The sequence below is a fragment of the Cataglyphis hispanica genome, chromosome 7 (assembly GCF_021464435.1).
Source record: "Cataglyphis hispanica isolate Lineage 1 chromosome 7, ULB_Chis1_1.0, whole genome shotgun sequence".
Classification (NCBI taxonomy): domain Eukaryota; kingdom Metazoa; phylum Arthropoda; class Insecta; order Hymenoptera; family Formicidae; genus Cataglyphis; species Cataglyphis hispanica.
In genome coordinates, this window is record NC_065960.1 from 4,683,506 (window position 1) to 4,697,847 (window position 14,342).

The 14,342-nt window shown below is 36.0% G+C and overlaps 1 protein-coding gene across 1 annotated transcript in view; it reads right to left on the reverse strand.

Moving 5' to 3' along the window:
* Positions 1–121: 121 nt before the first annotated feature.
* Positions 122–14,342, reverse strand: part of LOC126851132 (uncharacterized) — a 65,776-nt gene continuing 51,555 nt past the window's right edge. The window contains exon 4 of the mRNA XM_050594783.1: positions 122–2,040. Within this exon, the coding sequence (XP_050450740.1) occupies positions 1,798–2,040 (243 nt within the window). The 3' untranslated portion in view covers positions 122–1,797. The remainder of the gene's footprint in view (positions 2,041–14,342) is intronic.

The following is a 14,342-nucleotide window of genomic DNA, read 5'->3' on the forward strand; positions in this document are numbered from 1 at the left end:
AAATTCGAATGAAGAGAAAATTAATTGTACGAAATTGTACACATTCTTATGACATCTGAAATAGAAAAACAATAGTGATCCATATTCACTACATTTAATTCTATGAAAATTGAATTATCAATCAGAGATTTTTGTTACAGATATTTAGTAATGTTAATATATATATAAATGTGTCGCATTCAACTAATGTAAAATGTAAATTTCTACCTATACATATAGAATATAAGAATCTATAATATATGTTTTAATTAATGATTTTCAATATATATTAATCTTTGCTACATATTTCCTATACATATATAATAAATATTGTATTACTCTATATGCTTATATATATTTATTTATTTAAGTGCATAACTTTTATATTAAGTAAAAGATAAATTTTACTTATATATTCATACCATATATTCAATTAAATATGATAAATAGAAATTTTCATTTTATGTATATGTACTCATACATGAGTGTATACAAATATTCGCACGCACATATCTGTATATTATATATACATATATAAAACAGCGTTCATACATGTGTCATACAGCGTTCAATAACCGACCTGAAATAAAAATTTCTATTTATTATATTTAGTCTTGAATGTACAACATGAATATATAGACTAAATTTTTTATTTTTTATTTAATATATAGTAAGAGATTTATGCATTTAAATAAATAAATATATATAAGTATATAGAAAATAATATATATATGTACAATATTTACATATATAGTAAATGTGTAGCAAAAAGAATATTTGTATTGAAAATCTTATGAATAAAAAAAATATATTATAAATTTTTGTATAAAAAATTAATTTTTTAGATTTCCGTACATCTTAATCTTAATCATTGAGAATTGCGAGAAAATCTAAAATTATTACCTTTAAAATTTGTGGAATCGGGATGATAGAGAAAGAAAGAGATGATGAATTAAACATGGAATTTCATTTATACATTCATATTAGAAGTGTAAATCACTTAGCATATAGACAGTTTTATTTCAATATATTACATTGATTATATTGAATCACAATGAATGTAATTACATTTGGATTTGGCCGCGCGATTGCGGTCTATGAATAAAGACTTAGGTACATATTTTTCCGGAATCGTAACGTTATGTCTAATACAACCTTATACAATGACTTATAGAAGACTCCTTGAAGGTACACATTCATCGCTAATTACAATATAATACATCATTCGTCGTATCCTTTTGCTCAAGACCAACAACATATGCTGTTAAGAAGAATAAACCAAGTAATATAAAATGGAAAAAAAATATTTCAAGGACAAACACCGATGATCATTAGATAATTGGATTTGTCTGATCATTGGAAATTATAAGAATCAAATGAGGAGAAATGTTAATGCAATTTGTAACATTCTTTTCGTACAAGGAATCTAAAACACCCTGTAATAATCCAATACTCTGCAAATATAATTGCTAATAAAAGATTGGCCAGCTGGAAAATGTATGATTAAAATTAACAACGATCTTAGACTTTGCACAATATATATTTCTGCATGTAAAATTAGATCTGTGTAAAGCATACCGAATGTCTTAAAAAGAGATTAGAAGAAAGAAATGTATATTTTCTCATCGGTAATATATAATCGATATTAAAATGATAATAATATACGTATAGCAAAAATGAAAGTTTTAAACTCTGAATTATAATGCCTACCAAATCTGTTTTGTTTAAAATTTTTCTTTTGGTCCTGCCGATATTCTCCTCGATTCACAAATTATGAGTTATCGCTACTTCATCGGAATGCTGAGTCCGGCGGCTTTATCACGTGACGTTTATCTCTTCGTCCTCCTCGTTCTCCGTTTGCTCTTCAGGCCTCTGAGGACTCGTAAGCGGACTCACGTCGCTCAAATCCATCCTCGGCCGATCCCCGTCGGCGTCGCTCAAGTCCGGATTGGGATTGTTCTTGTTCGGTAACGTCTGTTCGCGCGAACCACCGGTTGCCAGGAGCTCTCGCTCCTTGCTATTTCGCCACTTCATGCGTCGATTTTGGAACCAAATCTTCACCTGTAAACACAATCGTTTATGTAGTGAAACTCGCAGTTTAAATTACTTGAATATGATAGAAGATATTTCACGTTTTGTGGGAACTTAATCAACTTTTTATTATTTTTCACATAGTGTGATTACTATTAAGCTAGCAAATATTTTACAATTATGTTCACTTTTAATACTTTCATTTCATCAACAAATAATTGTCACAGTTTAAGTTTTAGGAACCGTTATTAACTAACTGTTTAACACAGGATTTTGTTAAATCCTTGATTTATAATTACGATATCTATTTATACAAGATTTTTCGCGTACTTATATTTACCCCTCGCCGAAAGGGATTATTATACGAAACGACGCGATACACGGCATAATTAAAGAGGCTCTTTTACTTTCCCACGTTAAGAAACCGCTGAACAGGCCAACGTCAAACACACCGAGCATCCCCGAAAGTCATCCCTCTCACCCACCCTCATTTCTATCCGCCTCGTCGCCCCATTAGCCGCTTTATTATACGCGTTCTACCTTGAGCGAATCGTTGACCCCAGACGCGGATTGATCTACCTAAACTGCTTTCCGAATTTTCATTCGCCGCGATGGTGTGCACTTGACACCATCACAGACTCACCACCTTTTAGGGGATCCGCGCGCTCATCTACACGAATACAACACTTGGCGCTGCCCCTGATTGATGCCACGGAACGTGATGTTCGATAATTCGCAGACGTTCTCGCCGAACAAACGCTCAGAAACGAAAACCATCTCCATTTAAAGACTCGCTCTCGAAAAATCCGTTCATTTTATTTGCGCTTTTTGCTCTTTGCTTCTTGCTTTTTGCTTCTGAAGTCGACGCAATCAAACATTTCGCTTTATTAGATATGTGATAAATACATGTATATAAAGAATGAACATTTCTATGGAAATTTGTCATGAGATAACAGTTCGAAAAATAATTGGTCGTATTTTCTAAATCAAAATCATCATACAGAAAATCAAAATTAGCTGAGAATAACGCATTTAAAAATTACGTAATTATTAATTTTATTCAATATAATAACACATCGTTATTAATTATGTGTAAAAAATTAATTGTGACTTCCAGAAGAATTATAAACATCCGCGATAATTTTTATTCAAATAATAAACATCGTAGGATCGTACGAATTGATTAAAGAGGATCAAGAAAATGGCGCGAATTGTTCATTTTGAGTGATGCACGCATAATTTAGCGACAACGTTCTCGAAATACAATATTTTTTTCACAATATGTTTGGCGCGCCGATGGGCGGGCCGAAGGATGACGCGGATAAAATTTTCGATACTTTCATAACGTATATCTTATTCGACGTGCGCACGCACGCACGCACGTATGCATCCGGCCGGCCGGGCGCGATGCGTGCGTTTGACACCACGCGCCATCATTAATACCGGCTCTCGACCTAGAGAGAGAGATTGAAATTTAATGTAATTTATTATTTTTTAATATATCCCAATGAAACGTTTTACGCGGATATTTTCGATGCGCCCGGCCCTCCATCCTCTTCTCCCCCTGGCCCCCGGTCACTCGAACGGTTGGGAGACGCGGGTGTGTGCGCTTGACACCGCGCGAGTTAAACGCAGGTTTTGACGCGTTAATGTGTTTTTCCGCTTTATAACGAGATCGCCGGGTGTATCGCCGCGTATTGAGAAAAAAGTCACGACCATAAGCGCTCGTCAAGAGTACAAGATTGTTTATGCGAATGCTCAAAAGCGCGGACGGCCGCGATCATAATCGCGTCATTAATCGCAAAGATCTGTTATCAAAGCGGCTTCACTTCATTCGGCTATTTTTCAATAGCTCGATTTTTATTCGCATTTAATTATTAATTTGATATATCGTACAGATTCATCCAAAATTATCGTAATATTAAATAAAGAGGATTATTATTGTAATATTTGCGATAATATTCTCGGATTTTTATCGAGAAGAAAATATCAGTATCTCAAAGTAACAATGAAGAGTTGAAATTGTAATAATACTAGTATTTTTTATTTTATAATCACTCTGAAAATACGAATCTCAAAAAATGCAAAAAAATCTTAAAAAAAAATTATTTATTATTAAAATAGTAATAACAAAATAAAAAAAAATGATGGAAACAGTGTAAAGTTTAAGATACAAAAAGTTATAGATAATTAAAGTTATACAATTTTTAGTAAAGAGAATCGCAATATCTATTTCTTATCGATTTAATTTGTTATATGTACTGCGAATTATTACGAGAGCCTCTCATTAAGTGCCAAACGAGTAATAAAGCGATTAACGTAAACGTATCCGCGATACGTCCCGGCATCATTATAGACCTCACAACGCGACACTAATAATTCTATCAATTACATGATTCGTTTTATCGGTGTAACGCGTTGACTCGCCGCTCGACCAATTGCGTGTCAATAATATTTGTAGCATTTATACCTAACGCTTGTAATATTGCAGAATACGCGTTTAACCAGAAGTCAATCACAGTTCACACGCATGTAGTGCCGAAATCAATTCATCGCGAATTACGGTGAATTTGATTGTAGTTGCTGATAGAAATCCAAATACCAATGAAATTTCGTAACAAATATTAAATTCTGCTAGCGATGAGATAAAATTCTCGATAGGTATTTGAAAATGTATAAAAAAATATGCACCGGATGACTCTCAAATTATTATTTCAATGTTACAAATTTTTGATCTTTAATTAAATATTCTGATAAATGAGAGATTCTACAATTAAATTAACATTAACAAATAATTAGATCATGTAAAAGAGGCAGAAGGAGACAAATAATATTTATTTTAACTAAATTAAAATTTACAATTTTATCATCTTTTCGTACATCTATAAAATTTAATTTGCAAGAATTTTTTAATTCTGTAATAAAAATTTTATTAACAATAAAATTATAACTCTCATACTTATTGTTTCTCACATCTTGTCTAACAAAACTCGTTTTTTTTTAGATCTTATTAAAGAAAAAATCAATCTTCAAATTTGACGAAATATCTATATCTAATCTATATCATCAAAAACGATAATAGCGACGATTTGAAACATTTAGGTGCCAGATTAAATAAACAAGTTAACAAACGGCTGTAAAACGGCGGGTAATTATGCGTCGAACGTTGTAACACACGCGGGAGAGAGAGAGAGAGAGAGAGAGAGAGAGAGAGAGAGAGACTCTCGAGGTGAGAAAGTTGTATTCGTCTGTGCGATGAATTAATTCACCTATATACTCGCCCCGCAAATTTTCATACGCCGGGATGTATGCGCTTGACATCATGTAGACCCTAACGATCTGACGCGCGCTAATACACTCTTTAGCTCTAGGGTGTTACCCAGACGAGAGACTCTGTGCACCGTTGTTGACCGTTTACTACAACCCCCGAACCTGTGCGATATCGTGGGCGCGCGTGTGTTTGCGTTACCGCGCGTTAAGTGACGCATGCAGTTTTAGGATATCTAACTCTCTTGTGTCTGAAAGCGATAATTAATGCATTCGCTCAACTCAAATATGGTTCGAAACTTTTCCACCTTTCCACTGCGACCGCACGTAAAATTAATCTTACAACTTGAAACAATACGATGTATTACTTTGTGTTCCTTGCATGGATAATTTAACGCCACAATAAAAAGTGAATTTTTTGCGATCTAATGTTTGAAAGAATAATGAGCAAACGATGAGTTTCTCGAGATTATAGCGTACGGATATTTTTCTTAAATTCTATATACAGGGTGGGACCAAACGTTCCCGCCAGACTTTGAGATTTTATAGGAAATTTAATTCTGAACAAAAAGTTTCTTATAAACATGAGTCGAAAAATGCTTAAAAAGTTAGTGCCGAAAAATCTCTGAAATCACGATTATTTTATACATTTCTTTATTGATCATAATTTTGTCTCTTTACCTGCCTAAAAATTAAATTTCGATTTTGACGTGAACGATTCAAATATATAAAAAATAAAAATAAAAGCAAGAAAGTTTACTAAAGTTTAATAAAGCAAAAAAGAACGCAGTTTTGGCGCAAGATGCCGAAATCGCGAGTTTTCCCTAACACCTCGCAATCTCAGAATCAGAGTGAAGAGCGAGATTAAGTACGCGGGGATGAACGGACAGGGCGACGAAATCGGTAAAACGGCGAGCAATTCAACTTCGCCGAAAAGCGCGCGGCGCGCGACGGCAGCGTTCTCTCAGGACAGAGGTGCTTTGTTACTTTTGTTAGTTCCCGGTCTGCCTGCCGCTGACGGGACAATCAATCACCGCCGTCTCTCGGTAAACGCAAAACGAAAAGAAGGAGAGAGAAAGAGAGAAACGAAGGGGTGGGAGAGAGAGAGAGAGAGAGAGAGAGAGAGAGAAAGCGAGCGAGAGGACCGAAGGGTGCGAGAGAAGATTGAAAGTAAAGCCCCGCGGTTTCCCCACGTTATGTGTGCGAGCTGCCAGTTTATGCCACCACGTTTCGAGAATCCAAACGACGAAATCAGTGATTTAAGTGGTTCTTCCGAAGTCTAGGGGTTATACAAAACATTCAAAAGAACATTCAAAAATTGAAGTAAATATCGAGGAAATTATGTATATAATTATTATTATTAAAAATTTGATTCTGTCGTACGAGGAGAAAATGATATGAGATTGAATCTTTGTTCTTTCCGAATTCATCGATGTATAGCTGTCAAATTCGTTGATGCGTATATGCGTGATGATTCTGAAAAGACCCTCTTAACTTGAATTTCAAGCATGTTTCCTCAGAAAATTCAGCTGTGAGCGAGCAACGTGTCAATTTTAATATCTTCTCCCTCGGTTGTATGAGAGAAGTGTGATATAACTATATAATCCGCAATAATCCATAATACAAAATGCGTTAAGAATGAGGATCCAACGTCAATAAATATTCTTAAATTATGCAATGTAAAATATATAAGTAAGAATATATAAACAATAAAAGATATTTTACATTGTTTTTTTTTCAAATTATATCGTACAACTTTAATCAAAACAACGATAATATTGAAATATTTATTAATAATAAACCTAGCAATTATTATAACATAGTTAAAAGTGAAAAGAACTTATTTAAATAATCATTCTAAAAAGATATAATTTTTATTTAGTATTGAAAAATGTCATTTTTTCCCCTTACCTTATTATTTTCAATCAAAATAAAAGTTGAACAATACATTAGTAAAGAAACAATTTTTGATTACTCCATAATTAATTAGCCATATTCCATATTTAATTATTTAATCATCATACATTCTGACAGCACAAAGATTTTAATTGGCGTTAAATCTTAGAAAATTAGATAACGCATCAAAGCGACTAATCGCTTATCTCCAATCATCCCCCCTAAATTACAAGCGATCGGTCCACCCTAGGATCGTTCAAATATCGCTATAGTCGCCAGGATCAAGCATAACGACGACATCCGAAAGGCGTTATATAGAGTGCACGAGTGGGTAATCGTTAAACGATTGGCTGTGACCTCTCTCTCTCTGTCTTTCACCCTTTCTCCTGGAGGAACCCCGGGCTGGAAATCCTCCTCCGTTTAACTCCCTGCCCCATTCCTCGCACCCACACGCCCGCCCTTACTTCCGCCTACCCTCATACACCCCCTCGTGCTTCATCCGCGTCCCTCTCGGTCGTCCCACCCCCGGCGCTCTTTCACTCAACCCCCTGTGCCATCCACGCTGTGCCTAGTGCGGTGGTGGCGCCAGCTGGTGCAGTTTAATAAAAGACGATCGATTATGACGTCGGCCTCAGAACTACCCCTCAGCTCACTCACTCTCCCCGTCGTCCCATCCCCCCATCGGCCTGGTCACAGATCCTCAGCCTCTCTTTCTCTTACCCGCCCCCGCGACTCTTTTCGGGGCACCCTCTCGCACGCTCGTCGATTCCGTATCATAGAATAAAGAGGAAAGAAGGTAAGAGGGAGGATTTTTGAAGGGTCCAGTTCCAAAAAAGGGATTATATTCCGTATGAGGAGCCACCTGAAAGATTTTTTCCTCTTACGTCGATTTAATCATATCTTGATAGTAGGATTAATTTTCTATTATTGTACATCTAAAAAAAACAATTTCCAATACGGCGTATTTATATATTTATAATTCTTCACCAGAAGTAACATAAATAAATAAAAAAAGCGCGTTTATTATTAACGTTAGATATTATAAAAATAAAATAGACTACAACTCTCTCTCTTTCTCTCTCCCTCTTTGCTCATTAAAGAGAAATCATTGCATAGAAAAATCCACGAATTTTAATACACGTTATACATTTATCATTTTAATTCTCCCTTATTTACCCTAATCGTTCTTGAAGAGATTTTTTCTCTCAAAATTATAAAAAAAAAAAAAAATCTTTTTCTCTCTAAATTTTTCCTTTGCACCGTGTGGAAAGAGCGAGGTAAGAGAAGAGAGAGCTTTAGAGGATCGAAAATGCCAAATAGGAGTGCGAGATATGACAGAGAGAGAGAGAGAACCGAGTAGGGGTTACCGTCCGTACAGGAGTACACGGGGGGGAGGAGGGGGGAGGGTGAGGTCAGCGAGACTGAAGGTGGGGGTATGGGTCGCGGGGGGGGGGATCAAACGTAAAAAGTACGGGACAAAGCTGCCGGCGCGGCGCGATCCTGCGGGCGAAGGGCAGACGGCTGCCTGATGTATGGAAAGGAAGTCGCGCGATAATAGAGGGGAAAAAGGGCCTTTGCGGATTTATCGGCGCCGCGCCGACCGCCCTGGTGACGATTTAATCGATTGTTTTTCTCGGAGCGAATAAAGGCGTAATTGCGAACACCGGCGGTTCTCGTTTAATTCTTTGATGCGCGGCGATATGAAAAATCACCCGTACCACTATTCTTTTGTGAACTTACCGACTATTTGATTATTCAACTAGAGTCCTACAGATTATCTTATTTAAAGTAAATTCATAGAGAAGAGAATATATCTTCCATATTGCTTAGCGAATGAAGATATCTTGGTTTTCAATTTTGCATAAATATAAAATTTGTAATTTATGCAAAAAGTTAAATTTTTATATTATAGATATCTTTACTCCTTTGTGAGATTGTAAGATTGGATTAGAATTAATCAAGATAAAAATACACGAGGAAAAAATAGAGTAAAATGAAAAATATGAAATAAAATATCTTTCAATGATCAACTTAAAATTATTAAATTGTTAGTGATGCAAAAAAACTAAACAATTTTAACGTATTTAATTTTCTGAAATTTTGCCCAAAGCAAAATACATTCTGCAAGCGCGGATCTAAAAATACGAAAAGTAACATATGACTGAACATACGTGATTGCAATCGACTATATGAACATTTTTTGCTAGAAAAGATATGCTTAATATAATTTAGACTACCTCTCTATGCTATCTTAAGAAATTAATTACCGCCAATAAAAAGCAAATAGTTCGGCGTTACACGAAGGAAAGCTTTTCAAGTACCTCCATGAAAGAGTGCGGATATCAGTCAAGGTGGTGTGATCGTAAAAATAAAAAGAGCAGCGCAAGCTGCCACGTCGCGATTCAACCGGAGATGAGCTGGCAATTGCTGATATAGAGTGAAAAAAGTCATGTGTTCTCGAATCGAGATGTCATATATGAAAACTCTTTCAAGTTTGACGGAATATCAGACCGTCAAGATTAAAGTGTCTTTAAGATCGCAATACATGATTCCAAACTTAATTAATCACATCTCTGACAAGAGAGTTAAATATATAGAGAGTAAAATATATTACTAAATAATAAATAAACTTAAACTATATTTTTAATATAATGTTTTTAGGGACCCTGATTTGTTTGTGATTAAAATTTTTCTTCGTAAATTCTGCGACTATTGTAATTACAAAGTTTTTCGTGATATAAAGCTCATATTATAAGGCGATGCGTGGCACGAATTTTTGCAAATCACTGCGGAAAAGAAGAATCTTATATTTCACGAGCACGAGAGAGACAAATGCGTCTCAAAATCGACATCAGTACTTGATAAAAGCAAAAAGGGACAGGAAAAATTTATAGTCGAGATATACAATTGGCAAAGTTGCAATCCCTCCGTCCTACATGCAGGACATATAACAGCACGAGGTTGTGCGAAAATGACAACAAACCAGTACGAATCGGAAGTGATATTTCCAGAAAAGAAATTTGCGAGCGAATTAGAAAATTGCAAAATTATCGAAAAAAAAATATATTTTATAAATTTATTTTTTATTAATACTAATAAAAATTATCAGATTTAAAGAAAGATAAAGATAACAATCTTTATTTCAATCTTTATAACAAGAGAGCTATCGAAGAGGATCTTCGCGTATTAAACTTCGATAGTGCAATTAATCAACGAAACCATATTCTTTCTCTAATCTCAAATCGAGTTTGTTTTGATAGAATTTTAATTTGATTATTAATTCAAAAGATATTTGATGTTGGAGATGAGAAATTGCGATGAATGATGATTAAATCCTGGAGAATATTTTGCATCCCGAGGCAAGGTTCCTGAGGACGGCTTGTGTATAACCGATTTCATTAAATGTTTATAATTTACATCAAAGTTGGATTTGTGCGTTTAGATTTTTTGCAAGCGGGTAAAACAATTTCCTCCAACGGAGTCATCGATACCGCTTGATTCTCGGCATTCGATTAATAACAGTGCCATGAGTGATTAAAGTTGATTCACAAAGGCGAGATCTATATGCATACCGCGGTATTGTATATTCATAGTTTCTTAGCTGCCGCGTTCGCTTGTGGTGCGCGGGAGGGGCGGCGGCGCTTTCTCAAAGTAAAATCCATAATGCATGAAGGTCCACGGGCTAAGCCGAAGAGCTTAAAGCCATAAGATATTGCGCGGCGTTATATTCATGTTATGCCCTGCGAGAGGCAGGCCTTTGTTTTTAATATCCGCGGCAGATTGTAGCCGGAGCGTTTAGGGTAACGTTACGGCCGTCGTCCTTCGCCAGATTTTGATCCACCCCCGCGATCAAGATGAATGAACTTCTGGCAGGCTGACATAAAAACGACTCGAAAAAAGGAGGAAAAAATATATATCAAGTGCGCAGATAACGATAAGCGAGACACTCTCTTTCTCTCTCTGTTATCGTGTAAAAAAAAAAAATAAACATATCAAACTTATGGATACAAAGAGTCGAAATGATTCGGAAGAAGGATCTTTTTATTGTCTGAGATCTGTGTCTTTCAAAATGCCACGAAAATTGATATGTCAAAACTTAAGGATAATCTTTGGCTTTTTTATTTCACGATATAAGTGTAACTTCGAATTATTTTTATACATTTTAAATTTGACAACTTTAAACTTGGTATTTATCTCAAAGTTTTAGTATCTTACAAGTTCAGTTCTAAATGTAATAATAATAATAAATATATAAGAGTAAAATTATTATATAAAATTTATAAAAAAAAAATCAAAATCATGAAAAATTAAAATTAGTATAAAAGATTTCAGAGAAAATAATAACAAATATTATCTTATGCAATGTTTTAAGTAGTATAAAATCTTTTTGACGCAGTGATATAGACATATGTTTTCATATCAAAAAATATTATATCGAAGGAATTTAATAACCGAGAGTGACGCTATGAAGACAATCGTCGATCTATTATACAAGTTTACGTTATCGTAAGCAATGTATACCTTGTAAGAGGATACGAAGGGAGAAACGGGGCAGGGGAAGGATCGGACGAAGTTGAAGAGAGGCGAATGAGATTTGCGACAGGCATATCAAACGTACATATCTCCGTCTTGAGTTTTGACGGTTGTGCAAATATAAGCTCTCGGCCTTCGCCGACGGCGAGCGGCGGCGGCGGATTGCTCTCGTAAAAGCTTGCCCAAGGCAAACTGGAATCAGCGGCGGCCCTAATGGCTACAAATTGATTTGACCGACGGAATCCGGGAAACTCGATATCCTCCACTTGTGAAACGCCAAACCTAATGGCCGATCTATCTAACGTGTCAACGTCAGTACCGTGGGAAAGAGCGATCTGCCCGACGTAGAAATTGAATAGAAGAGCGTTTACCTTCGTCGCCCCCGTCGCGATAATAATTAAACGCTGTTCAAGTTCATTCGCCTTCACAGATGGACAATCGTCCGCTTCATTTCCCGATTTAATATGTTATAATTCGTATCCTCTCTATAAATTTTCTTTTTATGTAAATATCGATATATATTTAATGCATTGCTTTAGATGTATTCCTATTTATATAAAAAGTACATTAATTTTCTTTAGCGTACATACTAAATTGATTGAGTTGGCGATTTATAATTTATCTTATATATGAAAGGAAAGAAATCTCTCCCCACACAATACGCAGAATTCTGCGTTTTGTTTTCTTTCACAAGGATTAAATAGGCTGCCAGTAAAATGAGAGTGGAGTCATTTTTTTCCCCCTATTCTTTAATATAATTCGCGAAATCTGTAAGGGACCTGAGTGGAACACTCGCCTTACGACAGTAAAATGAAATGTAGAGAATTGGATAAGGATCTCTCGTCACGATTTAATTTAATGTCTGAAGAGATCTCGGCGTAAATGACGTTATTGTACATCCGTTGATTAAACGGACATCTTTGAAGAAAAGAATTTAAATTTGCGAAATTTCAGAAGATGATGACTTTCAATAAAATATAAATACAGCTTAGTCTGTGACGTATCTTTTTTTTTTATTAAATACTCTTATTTACATAAAAACATATATTGATTTCTGCACATCACCCCGTCAGCCACTCGAAAGAAATAAAATGATAGGAAAGTTTGCAATGCGCGTATAACACACTCGGCAATTTTTCGCTTTACTCGAATAACTCGAGACCCCGATTCGGACGACGTTGAGTAAGTTCCGTGAAATCGGCCGGGCGCAAGTAGGATCCGTGCTTTTATATCGCGAATTAAGCTCGCGGCGTGATACTGACAGCTCCGGCAACTTGCAAGAAGAAGGGAAACCGCGCGCCCGCGTCGGTTCTGATTATTAAAAAGATAACAAGCCCCGGGGGCTCTCTTTAATTTTTCCGTCGTTTCCGCCGGTGGGTCCGACATAACCGGAGACGTCCTGGGCATAAAAGTGGCCGGCCTCCTCATAATACCAGATAATTTAAGGTCGACGGCGTTGATGAATCCTGCCTACGGGCGACGCGGAAGCGATTCTGACAAGACGTTGCGCTGCCGTCTCGATCTTTCCCCAAAAGATTTAAAAATGAAAAGCTACTCTTAATCTCCCGACGCGTATACCTCTTAATCTCTTAAAATGTATTTTAAAGCTTAATATGAGCCTGTCATCAACTGTCGACATTTTCATTGTGAAATATCGTAGTTTTGTTACTCTTTTAGTTACTTTCGTTTATTTAATAATAATTAAAATTTAAAAAGAATTCTACTGTTTTTGTCTTAAATTTTTCATTTTTTAATACACGGTCTTTGTTATGAGAGATAAACGAGATAAATATCTAAATATTATTTCTCCCTAATACGCACATACACAGAAATCTCGATAGAGTGAGCGGCTTCGTGGCTTTTGAGAGCCGGGCTTTCGCGATAAATCAACATCTTCATCTCGTTAAAGGCGCTGAGAGGCATAACGGTGTAGTAGCCAAGAAAGGGGTTGGCTCTCGCTCACCATCACTAATTACTTTAGTTATCCCCCTTTAACCCTCGACGTCCCTCTTAAACCCACCCTCGTCATAAACTGTAGTGAAGCCTCGAACCTGTGTGAAACGGCACCTCGCCTTCTCTCATCCATCGCCCTCTCTGCCATTTTCTCTCTCTCTCTCTCTTTCTATCCTGCTACCTCTCAAAGTACAGATTACCCTTGGAAAAGCTTTATTATTATCATCCACCCGTGGCACCGCAAGTCCTTAATTAAATTCGAGAAAAGATTCATGGGTCCGGCACAATTCAAAGTACGATAATTCGAGGTAATCTTCGAATTGCACATGCTTCTTTAAGGATATTACAGAAATAAAATCTTTTGCTAACAAAGACTGTATTTAAAAAAAAAAAAAAGAAAATTTGACTGAGCCGAGTGTTGATTAAAAAAATTCGTCATTAAATTTTTCGAAAAATTATATAATTGGTCTCGACACAAGGCACTTTCAAAATAAATTATATGTACACGTAATAATGTGTGCGACAATGAGCGAAGACGGCGATAACAGTGCCACTTCGATACGCACTCGACATATCAATTGCTCGATAACTTAGATTGCAATACCGGCGAAAGTTCCGATATTATCGCGCTCGCGCACGGTACATTAAGGGAAACGTGAAATTCGGCATCTGCTACCAACACT